Here is a 15,184-nt window from a genome sequence, read left to right as displayed (position 1 = left end):
TCTACTCATAATTTACTTTGGCCTAGAAAACCAGATAAAAGAAAAGCTTGTTAAGGTATATGTATTATATATGAATTAAGAAGGTTCTGCACAAATGCCTAACCAGATTAGAATCTTGGAGGCCTTTTCAACTTATTAAAAATTATCTCATGAATTTACTTGTCTTTTTATACACTGTGAACTTGTTTGTGTACAGATTCTTAAAATCAATCACCAGAAAAATGGGTACAAACCAGAGTGCTAGAACTCTGATTGCAGTATAAACTCAGCATATATATATATGTGTGCGTGTATGTATGTGTGTGTGCGTATATATATATGTATGTGTGTGTATATATGTGTGTGTATATGTGTGTATATATATGTGTGTGTGTATATATGTGTGTGTATATGTGTGTATATATATGTGTGTGTGTATATATATATACACACACACATATATACGTATATACACACACACACACACACATACATACACGCACATACATATATAGTCTACAAATACCCATAATGAAGACGAATATAGCTTATCAGGGGAAGGGCACTTATTTTCAGAGTCAAAGCATCATCAGCATGCCATATTAACATTTGTAGATTATAATTTCCTTTTTCATTAGGACTACCAACTCTCATATTTTTTCAAGCCCACAGAGACGATCATGGAGTCCAAAATACACTTCAAAATAATGTAAAGTTCCAAAATTTTAGTCAGCATAGTATACATGTAAGTTTATTTCTTATGTATATTTCCGTGCATAAAATAAAAATGCAAAAGCAATACAGACTGGCAAGAAAAGAAATGATAGATGCTGGTATTGTGGGATTTTTTTTTTTTTTTTTTTTTTTTTAAGAGACAGGTCTGGCTATGTTGCCCAGGCTACAGTGCAGTGGCTATTCATAGGCGTAATCAGAACACACTCCAACCTTAAACTACTGAGCACAAATGATCTTCTTGCCTCAGCCTCCAAGTAGCTGGGACTACAGGTGCATGCCACGATGCCTGGCTGTTGTGAGATCCTAAAAGTAATGTTGTATTACATTTTATAAAGTAGTTACTGCTGTAGAAAATTCATAAATGATCATCCTGACTATATGAATTAACATATGTTAACATTTTCAGCTTGTTTTTAAATAAAAGAAATTGGTTTAAAATGTATTTTTCCAATGTTTAAGTTGGTAATTTTCTTTTTTAAAGTAAAATTCTTATTGGGTATACAGTGATTATGAATTCATGAATTTTTTCAGGCAAAGTTTCTGCTTTTCGTTGCCCATAAAATGTATCACATCTTTATGGTTAGGATAAAATGGTAGTGTTTGGCTTTTTACACTTAGGATTTGCAATGGAGTTTTGACACACCTAGACCATCTGGTCCTTTTGTCAGAGGCAAAAGCTTAGAAGACACCGACTACCAGGAAGGACCCTCAAGGTTCCCCCACCAGTAGAAAATGTTATCAATTTTAAGAAAAATGGAGGGTTGAAGAAATCATTTAACATTAGTGTTTCTTAAAAAGCTGTCCCTTTTATCTTCCTTTGAATTCATTAATTATAGATCCACCACATGATTTATAGATGTTGGCAGAGATGGAGGTGGAAATTATGCACACTGGGAACTCCTACTGGACTCCTGTTAAGTACTTTGGATGCTGTTAAATGTTCCGTGTTACAAAGAGACATGGAGATTCAGGATCAAGTGCCATGTTCCTGGATATTCTGTTCCTCTGCATATTCTCTCCAAAAATTCAGAGTTTAGTCATTTTAAAATATTGGAATTGCTATATTAATTAAAATTCTTTCTTTTACCCATTAATATATAGTGTATAGTATGAAATCCTACCTCTTTCAAAAGGAACATCCCAAATTTCCTAAGCACACAAGAATCAAATTACGTAAATTATGTCTATTTCATATTCTGAGTACATGCATTTGCAATTAGCTATGTCAGGCATTTTTCTTTCATTTAATTTCATCATCATCAAGTAGTATTTATTAAGCACAAACCTGGCTAATTAATTTTCTGGAGAATAACAGATACTCTTAAATTCATTCTATTTAAGAGCCCTTGAACAATATACCTGATACATGACAAATTTCCCTTAGCAAAAATTGCCTTTAAATTTTAATTTTTACCTTATTATTTCAAGGTTCCATTAGGACACATTCCACTCCCAAAGTCAGCATATTCAAATAAAAAATGTCATTCAGAACTAATACAACAGACTCCATGGGATTTTTATTCTTACTACAGTATATTAATATTTTACCTAACTTTTAAAAAATATCACTATTCTAGTTATTAATATGTATGTTTTTTCCAAAAGTGATTCTTTAAGGTATGAAATAAGCAGTTTGAGTATAATCGATAGATGCAAAAACACGTCTACTAATTATACTAAAATTAACTAAAATTTTTTAGTTCATTTCATATGTCAAAAGCAAAGCAAAGGAAAGCCACTGATCTCAAACCAAATGGATTCGAAATGTTTTGCAAATGAACATAAAAACATCTAAGGTGAATGATCACATTGAGACTTTATTTGTGTTTTCCTGGAAAAAATAAAAAGCAAATTTTTATGTGGATTTGGGGAAGAGGGAATATTTTTCTCAAGGTATTTTTTTCTAATGGCAACACAAACACTGTTTCTTTTCATTGAACAGCAACACCATCATATTCACCTTAAATTCCAACCACAAAGGTAAAATTTTAGAAAGTCATCCTTACGGACATCATAACTTCATTCTAATCATAGTTTTCCGTTCAAGAGAAGTTAACACATACACTTGTATCTAGTGTATTTTATTTCTAGAAGCAATTACACTGTACCTCAGGGGCAAATGCTCAGGTAGAATGACAGAAACTGAAATGAGACCACGAGCGTGTAACACATGCTCTTGCCTGGCCATATTAGTATCAATTGTCTAAAGGAGTGGTATTTCGCTGTTATGGTCAATGGCCACTCTGTGCACTAACAGGCACAGCTGAGAGTTATGCTTCAGAGAGGCCTAGGAAGAGCTCCATGTGACAAGTCAGCCTGTAATCACAAGTGTTGTGACCTGACACATACTAACGAGAGTTTCTGGGCTTTATATCTCAATATGCAGACTTGAAGTTTCAGTATCAAGATGAGATTAAGCATTTGGATAATTCTGATTAGGTTAAAAATATTGTTCAGTTTGCCCTTAGAATGAATCAGGGACTCACTTGCAAAAGGGCTTCCTAGAGTAGCGGGATGCTCTCATTTTCAAACAGAGATTTACATCTCTATTAGAAATAACTCCAACAAGAGATGAAATGATAGGAAGCAGTAGCCTGAGAGGTAAGGGAAAAACAAGAAGAGGCCCTATATTACAGCCACAGTCATTCAGGGGTTTCACACCTGGCAAGAAGTAGCCTAACTTTGTTTATACCAACGGAAGCCCCCAGGAGAATACGGCACACAGAATCCACAGGAATAATTTGGTCATACTTTTCAAAGAAGTTTAGTTTTCAAAAAACCAACCTTTCCTAAAGGGAAAAACACCTTGAGAACTAATTAGCAGTAAGAAGGGCCAGGAGAAAAACACTGTGCTCTGGTAAAAAGATTATTTTGTTGATCTCGGGTAAAGACCGAGGGCCAGATGCTAAGGTGGATGTTCCCAATGCTTATCTCTCTCCCCTCTGCCCCAGGGACATTGTAGTCTGTTACATTTGTATCCTCTCAACAGGGACAGGAACAAAGGCTCAAAACAATTTCTGTAAGACATAATTCTGAATCATAGGACAGGTGGCAATTTTCTGAGGAGTAACAGTAGATTATTGGAACAGCAGAAAGAGAATGGAAAAATACTTTTTTTTTTTTTTTCTGGTTAATTGGATTTCTTGGGAGCAAAGCACAGGCATCTACCCTTTACAATGCAAAAGGTAAATAAGACAAATGGATACTAAACATTCACGAGGCTAAATTCATGACTGATGCCTCTTACTGCTTAAGATCCCCTATAAATATGCTGTCCAGTGGTTTTTAATGGTGTGATTGTCTGACTCAGCAGACCAGTGTCAGGAAAGAAATTTACATAAATGGAAAGTGAAATCTTTCTGCAAGAAAGAGGACTGTTAGAAACTGCTTAGGTAAGGAGATGTTTACTTACACAAACATGGATATACATATTAAACCTGCCCGCCAATATCTTCTTGAGCTTAAGTTATTGCCCATAAAAAAGCTAAGATGTTTGCTTTTAATTTCCAAAAAGTCATCTCAGTTTCAATTTTACCTGGAATAAATTCTGCAAATAGAGCTGTCATTAGGAATAAGAAGAATAATATCAAGGTAGTATCCAGAAGGTAGTGGCCAAGGACTCATCCTCAAATATAGCACATGTTTACATGGCGTGGCTAAAGATGAGAGGGTGATACAAGACAACCTCAGGGCAATGGACCCTGCTCTCTAGAAACATGAATGAATGATGTGAAAGGGCCTTCATCCGAGGGCAGCATGGCACGGCCTCTGAAGTCAGACTGCCTGCATTCAAATCTTAGTTTGAGCAATCCCTGTCTATATGACCACAGGAGAGGCACTGAACCCTCTAATCTGTAATTTTCCCTTAATAAAATGGCGTGAAAATAATCCAATGTGAATGTGAAGAAAAAAATCAAAGAATACACTTAAAACATTTATCACGGTGTCCAGCATATACTAAGCACAATACATGTTAATTGCTATCATTGTTACTATTATTTCCCTTTTGCTCCCGGTTCATATTTCTGAGCCAGGTTGGGGAGTTGTATAGATGGAATGACTGGCTTCAATTCTTCACCATTCTCTGTCTGCACTCACACCTTTGCCACAGCTTCACTGTGGGTGGAGTGTGTTTTTCTACTGCCTGACCTTGGACTCAGCCATATGACTTGCTCTGGCCAACGGCCTATGCCTAGAGCGGCAGTGTGCCAGTTCAGAGCCCAGCCCTTTGCTGCTGGCCCTCTGATACCTCATGGCATGAGAGGGACACACTCCAGCTAGCCTGCTGGTCCAAGGAGTAGCTCAAATATGTGTAGCCCACTCAGATCTGTAGACTTACAGTGTGATAAAGGGACACCAGCCTGAATCAGAGTCCTCCCTGCCCCCAGCTGCTCTGCACAGAGCCATGAGAGAAATAAAGGTTTATTGATGTATATTATTGAAATTTTGTTATTTATGCAACAAAAGCTAACTGAACCAAGGAGTGAATTAAAGAGTTGTCTATACAACATGCATTTATTTCCCAAGGAAAAAAACATTAGCTTGGTGTCTGGGTCTTTATGTATATTGTTTCTTTTAGTCTTAATAACAGCACGGGAGGTGGCAGGACTAATTTTACAAGTGAGGAAACTGAGGCATATAGAGGATGAGTAACTTGCCCACGTTCACAGAGGGGGAGGGTAGCTAAGGCAGAATTCAAACTCAAGAAGTTTCCTTGCATGGTACGAGATGACGATGGTAGTGATGAGAGGTGCAAACATGTATCCTCCCTCTATCATCACTTAACTACTTTCATCACATGTGTGCGTTAATTTATTTAATCCTTAGAACCCTGTGAAGTAGGTATTATTTATTATCCTTGTTGTACAGATGAGGAAATGGGAGACAGCTGGTCAAGTTCCCGGCCCGCATTTTCTCACAGCTAGCAAGTCGCAAGCTGGATTTGAACACAGCCCACCTAGTTAACCATTACACTATGTTAATAGCTATTAACATACTACCCGCCCCAAGGTGAAAGGACAGAAACATGATCTTCCCTTTTTTCTGGAAACGTACAAGCTTCTCCAAGTGTTCAAAAGCAAATATGTATTCTGGGCACCATGATTATCTTCAAGTGTATAAAATACAATAAATGACCTTTAATTTACACTACAATCACTCTCAGGTTCCACTGAGCTTTCACTCTTGCATGCACAATTGTTTTATTTGCTGCCTTTATGTTTACTTGTTTTTAGTTTTGCTTTTCTGATTGTGTAATTTTAGACTCAACTCTGTAGAGATACAAATTCAGAGGAATCCTAATGGAATAACAAAAAGAATGAAAAAAGAATGTTAATCATGATGGGTTTTAAGAACTATTCCTAGGAAGTAAAAATAACCACTTAAGGTACAAAAACAGCCGGTCCTGTCCACACATACATTTCCTACATCTGGCAGGAAAGCCTCAGCGGTCTCGAGGCTTCAGACACTTTCCCCATCCAGTCCCCAAGCACAACGGCCACATCTCCAGTACCTTCTCCCGAACATGCAAACATCGTTCCTACCCACCTTAAAAGCAGCACCTCCATGGATGATGGATTTGATAAAAATTCCCAAGTCTGTTCCAGTTTCCCGGGATTTGTTCCCTTTCAAGCTCACCCCAAGGCCAGCAGAGCCTGAATCATTCAGGGGAATCTCAAAGGTGAGTTGCTCGGTTGTCTCCAGGGAGAGTGCATAGCAGTCGGGTTCTCCTTTCTGTTGGGGATACGCAGATGGAAAGAATGAAGAGAGGAAAGCAGATTAATATTTCACACTCTCAGATGACCAAACGCAGATGCAAACACAGATGTTAGAGGATGATTGGACCTCCAACAGCTACAGTGCTGCTCCTGGCAGGCAAAGGCTGGTGGTCTTTTCTCTGCAAGGGGCCACCATCACATCTGTGAGGGGGGTGGGAGTGAGGAGCTCTCAGGGAATAACATTTGGTAATGGTCAACAGAGAGGATCATTTGGCAAGGCAGAGTAATGCAATTTGAAATATCCCATAAGCATTTGGAAATTCAGCAGAATATTCACCATGATTAAAGAAGCTAGACATTAGACTTTGGGAATCTTAGGTATCAGAAGAGATCTTAGAGATAACATAATCTCAACATCTTCATTTTAGATGAAGAAACACAGCTCAGTGTAGAAATGTCTTAAAATTTCGGGAAAATATTTGGCTTATATAATTTAAAACATGATTGTTTACCATGGAAGCAATGCAGTTGGTAAAGACTGTCAATAGGACACAGTACTGAAAAATAAAATGTTATCTTAAAATTAGAACTATGTGATTTATAATGGATATCATTGAATTAAATTTCACTGTGTCAAAACTCATGCTTTATGCCTGCATTTTTGGGTAGTATAATTCACTGCCATTCAGTTTTTGAACCCAAACAAAAATGATTATGCACAACAAATATCCATGTCACCTTTGACAAATGACACCTGGCCACAAGCATACTACTTTTAAGAAATACAGTGAGTATGGCGGTAAAAAAACATATTTAGGGTTCAGGTCTCCAGAAAGAAGTATGTGGTTAATCATATTTGGTCCCCAGTGTTTTTAAGTATACAGTAGTGGGACTAGACAAGTGCTGTCCACATGATAATCTTTGTAGGCATCCCTTCTACATTCCTCTCAAGCTTGCAGAAATGTGAAACTGTCACAGTACATAACCGAAAAATTTGAAAATGAGATATCCCTGGAAACTATCAACTCATTCTAGGTCGGTAGTTCCTTCCTCCCTATAATTATGTCTAGAGACTCTCATCTTGAGGTCACTTTGAAGGGACTCTTACATAAAATTACATATTTAAAAAAATTACTATGAATGTCTGAATGTCAGTCACATAACCATAAAATCAGAAGTAGCAAAGAACCTATAATTAAAACAGAATTAAGGGTCTGATCATAGCCAGATCCATTGATGAGGCATTTTCGACCCTTCCCAAAATAGAGAAAACCCACCTCTAACTTTTAAAGAAACAGTTCCTTCATTTAATTTCATTGCCAATGAAGTTAGCTGTAAAGATTTTGACAATAGGTTGTTCAAAGAAATGAAACTTTATTGATTAATTTAATAAACATATTACACATTAGCCCTTTTAACTCATTATGCTATTATCTAAGAAACAAACCCCATTATTTGATTCAAACTAGCTGTCTTTTTCCATTGGAATGCCAGAGGTTAGTACTAAATGTAAACTATTTGCCTTCATATTTGTCTTCCAAAATGCCCAATTTAGAATCCGTAACATTTCATAATCATTCATGTTTCTAGGCATCTCTGGGATTTGGTTAATTTCAGTCTAATAAAGTCCCACTGAATTAAAGTATAAATTAAAGAACTGTTTTTACTATAAGTTTGTGAATATCATTTTAAGAGAAAAACTAGAAGGTTTCTCTGGCTTTTATCTACCAGAGACAAAGAGACAGGATGAGTTTTGCTTTACTAATACTCTCAATTCACTTCATTCTATGATCAAATTATTTTTCTTTTGGCAATTGTGTTTAATTCCTAGTAAGGCTGACAACCATTATTTGCACTAACACCTTTCATTTATTGCATAAGTGGTTGAAAAAAAATAGAGATCCGTTGGCATTATGGTTATCTTTTCTTTTGAAACTTAATTTATCTTTTTTAAGTCCCTGGTATCCTAGAGCCAAAAATACAACAAAAACAATAAGCTAGGGCCTGACAATGATTAAGTGCCTCTGTTCTAAGTGCTTCACACATATTATGTACTTACTCTTCCCAACAAGCCTATGAGGTTTAATCTCATGTCTATTTTACAGATGAGTAAACTGAGGTGCATAGCAGATAAGTATCATGATTACAGTCTTCGAGACTTGCCAATGTTGAAGCTTGTGTGGCTCAGGCAGCATGGTTCCTGTGTCAGACTCTCTCGCACACTTTTTTTTGATGAAGGGTTCTGAATTGTCTACTACATTTTCATATTCTATATTATTCTACATTCATTTTTGACAAAAGTATTGAACTTTAAGGTACATTATCTATGGATAAAACATAATGAGGAATGTATTTATTATTTTTTCTTTTTTAATTGAAAAATAAAAATTATATCTATGTATGTAGTACATGATATTTTAAACTTTATACATTGTAGACTAGCTAAATTGAGCTTATTAACATATGCCTTACCTTACATACTTATCATTTTTTTGTGTGTGTTGAGAACACTGAAAATCTACTCTCTTAGTGATTCTTAAGTATATAGTCCAATGTTAACTATAGTCACTGTGTAGTACAATAGATCTCTTGAACTTATTCCTCCTAAGTGACATTTTGTATCCTTTGACCAACATTTCCCCAATCCTCTCCAATTCCTGGGAACCACCATTCTACTCTCTGTTTCTATGAGTTCAGCTCCACCATTCTTAACTACTATACTGCATCCCTGTATCCCAACTTTTGTGGGTCACCACGACTTCACTTACCTTCAAGAAATTCCAAGACAGTTTCCTAAAATGACAGTAAGATATCATGCAATTTACATTTTCTACCCAACTACAGTTATGTTTCATATCTTTTCTGAGCTTGTACCAGGCTCAGGCCATAATTAACGCTAATAATAGCAAACTTCCCAATGGTAAAGGAAGCCATTACAGTAGTTAATACAGCCATTTCCTCTGTTAGAAATAAATGTCCCCTTAACTAATGTAAAAAAAGAAAAAAAAAATCAATATGCTGAATGCCTCCCTCCAATAATCTTGGTTCAGACAGCAACTCTGAAAATTAAAGTCAAATCTTGCTAGATGACATTTTGTAGCAGAATGGAAGAGAGTATGAAGCACTTGCAAGTGCCCCCAGTGCAAGACCTGAGGGATATGACGAACCTAATGGCAGTGGCACATCCAGACCCTGGACCCTCCCTGGCTTCCGTCTTTCAGGTAAGAGCTCTTTCCATGCTGTTCTAAGAGTCTAAGACATTCGAGCCAGAGACCTCAATATCATCATTGACTCGCTTATCTCATCACATTCCACATCCAGCCCATATCAGCTCTACCTGAACAGTATACCCAGAATCCTACCACCTGCGCCTGACACTATTTGTAATAGCCCCCTCCTCTCTGCTCCCTTTGCTTCCACTTTTCTCATCTTCAGACTATTTCTTAGTATAGCAGCTAGCATTGTCTTATTAAAACAAATACTCAAAACCTTTTAGTAACTTTTCACCTCATTCAGAGAAAAAGCCAAAGTCCTTCCTTACAATGTCCTAGAAATTTCCTAAGTTGAGCACCCCGACTCTCCTCTCTGAGGACACCTACTCATCTTGCACCGACCACATTGGCCTTCTTTCTTTTCTTCAATACAACCTGTACACTTCTGCCCTGAGTCCCTTGCATTGCACCTCTCCCCTCTGGTTTGAATGTGCCTTTCCAAGATTTCTGCACACCTCATTTCCTTACCTCCTCCAACTCCCTGTTCAAACATCAATGCATTAGTGAGGTCTTTGGTGACCGTCCAATTTCAAATTGCTTTAATGCCCTCCCAATAGTACCCTGCCTAGGTCCATTGTCTAGTTTTGTTTTTCTCCATAGCATTTATCACACACTGTATACTTATTTTTTTAATAATGTCTCTTGAATGCAGGGACTTTTATCTTGTTCTGATTTTTTCTCACTGATGTATTGCTAGTGCCTAAAGCAGTATCAGACTCAAAATAGGCACTGGATAAAGATTTGTTGAATGAATGAATCAATTTATATGAGTATCCAACAGTATGTGCCTATGTGTATCTGTATGTATATATGTGTACAAATCTGTATTTGTAAAATTGTAAGCAAATGAATAAACTGTTGGCATCACATCTGACTTGAGATTTCATTAATTAAAATGTTCATATAAATTTTTACATTAAAAGTAATTATAAAAAGCATATGATATCACAGGAATAAGGAACGTTAAGGTTAAGGTTAATAAGGTCGTAAGGAACCTTAAAAATAACCTAGTCCAACTTTCCTTTTGATACCCTATTTCCTGCTCCTAGGAGAGATGATATAACCCAGCTCACCTTTAACATCAAATTCTCAGTGAAGACACCGAGATGTGTCATAGCTAATTCACGATGGACATTGGCCTGTTCATGGTTTTAAATAATATCAGGTACTTTAAATTACAAGTGAACATTGCAAACAGCAATATTTATAGTATATTTCATCAAGTTTGGAAAGCATTGTTATCTGGTACCCAAAGCCACATTATCTATCTATCCATTCATCCACTGATACAGACACACACACACACACACACATATACATGTGTGCTCACACACATACAACAAGTTTCAAGAGACAATACTCACCCAAAGTACAATTAATTCTGGTACTTTCCATTCCATTTTCTTTTCTTTTTTGAAATGTGGTCACAACCCACCAAGTTGATTTCATAATCCAATAATGGGTCAGAGTTTTCATTTTGGAAAGCATTGCAATCATGTATGTATAGGCATTATTTTTATTAATAAAGAAAAAAAGCAAAACCAATAGTGAGGAGTAAAATGTGAAATTCCTTTTCTTTCCTAATTTTTATAAGCCATTTATAATGCTTTATCCTACCCAGCTCTAGCCCTAACCCATTCTTCTCTTTTACACAAATTTTCTTCAAGTTCCTACAGCTGTTGATCTGATATGATCCTAATTATATATATATATATTTTTTTCCTTCTCCCTCCCATACAGTTATTTCTCCCCCTATTTCACCATTCTCTCATTTTTTCTCTGTAATGTTATTTCTATTTTCAAGCATAATGAATAACCTGTCACAGTTGGAATTCAGAGATGAGACTGGTCTATTCTGGCCTGAGTGACAACAGTCACTCTTTGCATACTGCAGTCATTCAAGGAAGTTTTATCAAGCACCTACTATGTACTAAACACTGTAACGAGAATGGCCAGTCTACATAGAACATAATTGCCAAAAAAAGAAATATATATTACTGAGCAACATGGAGGGCCTTCCTGTTTCATTTGAAGTTTTTTCTGGAAAGGAAAAAATAGTTTAAGAATAGGAAAGAGGAAACAGAGAAGTCTACGTAGGCTTTGCAGACATACTAACCATTTTTATAAAACAAATGTCAAAAGTAATTACTTGGTGTGAGACGAGGAAAGAGAGGCAGGAAGATGGATGACTGGGGAGGCATCTATATTATTAGCTTAAGAGTGTTCCAAACGAGGCCATCTCTGGAATCACAGATATCTTGCACTGCAAAGCAGCGCTCGATTCACGCATGCAAGTGGTAACAACCCAGCCTTTCAAAGCCCTGGGGAATCCACCAGTCCACAGGGCCACTGTTCAATTTCCCAGAAGCCCAGGTCAGACCTGAAAGCATCCATGCTGAACCTTTTATGGCCCTCATTTCATTAAATGCTGCGCTCTTGGCTCAGCACAAGCAAGCTCGGGATGTCTTTGCCTTGCCTCCCAAATGTGTAATTAGTCTGTGTTGTGAGCAGCTTACTTTATTCAAGAGTTATGTTTCACATGCAATCATTTTGTCAATTACCAAAACTCAAACAAAAGAACCTTAAGAAAAAAAATGAGTAAGTTCTTATATACATACATATAAAGCAAAAGCCATACCTGGCAATTCTGCCAGGATATTTTATAATAAGCTTAACCATTGTTAACTTTTGCCTAAGTAAATTCTAAGGAATTTAAGGTGACGAAACTTCTGTTATACATAGCTAAACAAATTTTCACAACAATGAAAGGATAAGACACCTGCAAGACGCTTAATTTTCTGAAATTATTTAATCTTCTGAAAAAGCACTGGGTAGTTTATTATAAAGCATGAAAGGTTTTTGGCCAATTGGATTATATAAAATTCAGAGTGTGGATATCATCCTAGAGTGGGGATCAGAGGCTCTTTCCAACAACAGGGAGGCCTTTTATTTCCTACTGTACTTTTCAGAGAGTAAAGAACAGAAAAAGATTAGAGATGAGCAGGCACATGCCAAGGTACAAGGTGGTCTAAGGATGGTTATTTTAATAATAATTATAAAGAACTTTTTCTCCCACTATTGCTAATATATAAATAAAATCAGCAGAACTCTTGGTGATTTATAAGCAGGCAGATGATCTTTTAAAGTATTTTGCCCTCTGGAAAACAGACAAATCTCAAAAAAGAATCAGAGATCATCAGGCTAATAAATAATAAAAAAAATCAAATTTAAATCATATTCTAAGTTGTTGAAAATTAACCCCAAATTCAACATTATACATCAATCATAAAGAAAAGAAAAATGTAAGTTAATATGGCCATAAATAGGAGAAAAGTTTCAGAGAGTTAAATGTAAGTAACACTGGTATTTACTTTTAATGGAAGAAAAAAATGAAAATGTAGATTACAGTTAACTCAATAATGTCAATATTTTAAATATATGTACTTAAGTGATTTCCCAAAGTGCATATTCATTCATTTCAAATGATTTTTAACCATAGATCTGAATGAAGAAAATTCTAGAAATTATTTGTAATTGAGACACTTTTTCATGTTTTTAAAAACCTATCCCCCGCCAAAAGGGAACTATTAATACTAATGCAAGAGCTGATCTCCGACTGAACTTATCAAAAAACAATTTTCTTTAAGTAAGGGATTAATCTAATACCAGAAAACAAATGTCAGAAAATGGCCATTCTTTACTGTCTGTTCAATATAAAAGTACCTTAATGCAGTATTAAGCCAGAGGTTAAAACTAACAAAAGTAAAGCAAGTCACAGCTAAGATTCCTGTGGCAACCCCCTCCCTGCTAAATACAGTATATAAACTTGAAAGATCAGAAAATTCAATGCTTTAGCGACACTGGCAATTTTTCTCCTTTTCAGATAAAGATTAAAGAAGTGAATATAGTATTCTGTATCATGAAAAGTAATGGAAATAGATATTCTATAATTCAGACAGCATGGATTTTTGTAAAACCAGAACCTGCTTTGTTAATATTGAGAAATAATAGGTCTTTTTGTTTTGTTTTTACTCCTTTCTATTAAAAGTAGATTAGAGAAACCTGATTAAATATTTTACATACAATAATTTAGTGGTTAAAATACAAGAATACATGCTTTTGTATGAATATCAGATTTAAGAACAAACAATACGATTGTAATAATTTAATGATCTAGATAGGAAGCATGATGAGCCTGAATCTAAGAGAAGTAGCCCATTTGGGAAGCTGGGTTCTTAGGCGAAATACTTCCCATATCTTCACCATCACAAATATTTTACATGCCAGGCAACCCGCACTTCATGCCTTTAAAAGACAGTACAGCATCAAAGACAAAAGTGAAACGTAAATGCCACCACCCAGCATCTCAGTGAAGTGAGCACACCAGTTATGGTACCTGCTTTACCCACCGCACAGCCACCCCACTCACAAACCAGGGGTGGCACTGGCTGACTTGGAGGTACCTCTGATCCCTTGACACCCTGGTCACAGGCTACTGCTGCTTCTTGAGGAGGTCTGGTCCAAGGCGATGCCCAACTCAGGCTGTCTTCACAACCCAACTAAGCCAACCAAACTGGCTTCCTGTAAGACTTGGCTCCATCTAATGTCTAATACACAGGTTCACAGTCACTGTATGTGGGGGAAAAATGACGGTTTCTATGGTAAAAAGTTCTAAGGAAAAGGTTTCATTTTAGACTTCTCAGAGACTATATAAAAAGTTAATACATATTCAGAGTTTTTGAGAGGGGGATAGAGCATGCAAGGTTTCCCTAATTTACCTATGGGTCACATCTTTGCATGCGGCATATTACAGGAAGTGTTCCCTACCATACATTTAGAGAAATACTGCATTGGAGAACATGGAAGAAGACTGGCAGGAGGGAATGGAGCAGAGAACAGAGAAGGCTCCAGATGGAAGTCCTTGTGGGTCACCAATAATGTCTGAGAGACGCCACAGAGCCCCATGGTTAAACCTTCCCGGTCCGTTATTTTTGCATCACATTTTTGTGTACACGACATATTTCAGTATCAGCATTAATGACAACAGAGTCAGAAGGAAAGTATACAAAAGTAAAGTATAATCTCATGCCAGCTTTTAAAAGGTACAGAACAGTAAGTACATCCTGAAGCTTTTAAAATTAAGGAGTCCTTATGCCATAAAAGGGAATAAATGATGTTTAGTTTTCTTATGAAAAATTTATTTTCTTTCCTTCTTCCTTTTTATATTTTGAATTTCGGATTGGGACATTTCTATATATAGTTTAAGAATTATAGGTCATTTTCACTGAGATCTTATAAAATGCTATAGTTACAGAAAAAAGGGTATAAGTATGAGAATGTTCTACATAGCAACCTCCATCGTAGGTATATGTGCCATTATTTGGAGGACAATGACTCTCTTAGTAAAGTTAATACAGCTTTCTTCCAAAATCAAGAATTTTAAAGACAGGGATTACATTTTAATCACCTTCATTTTCCCTA

General features: G+C 36.3%; 1 protein-coding gene across 1 annotated transcript in view; it reads right to left on the bottom strand.

Moving 5' to 3' along the window:
* Positions 1-15,184, bottom strand: part of PARD3B (par-3 family cell polarity regulator beta) — a 443,996-nt gene that overhangs the window by 402,760 nt on the left and 26,052 nt on the right. Inside the window, exon 5 of the mRNA XM_012661223.1 lies at positions 6,262-6,447. Within this exon, the coding sequence (XP_012516677.1) occupies positions 6,262-6,447 (186 nt within the window). The remainder of the gene's footprint in view (positions 1-6,261; positions 6,448-15,184) is intronic.

Source organism: Propithecus coquereli, unplaced genomic scaffold (genome assembly GCF_000956105.1).
Source record: "Propithecus coquereli isolate 6110/MARCELLA unplaced genomic scaffold, Pcoq_1.0 Scaffold70, whole genome shotgun sequence".
NCBI lineage: Eukaryota > Metazoa > Chordata > Mammalia > Primates > Indriidae > Propithecus > Propithecus coquereli.
The sequence above is the reverse complement of the archived record's forward strand: the minus strand, read 5'-3'. Positions and strand labels throughout refer to the sequence as shown.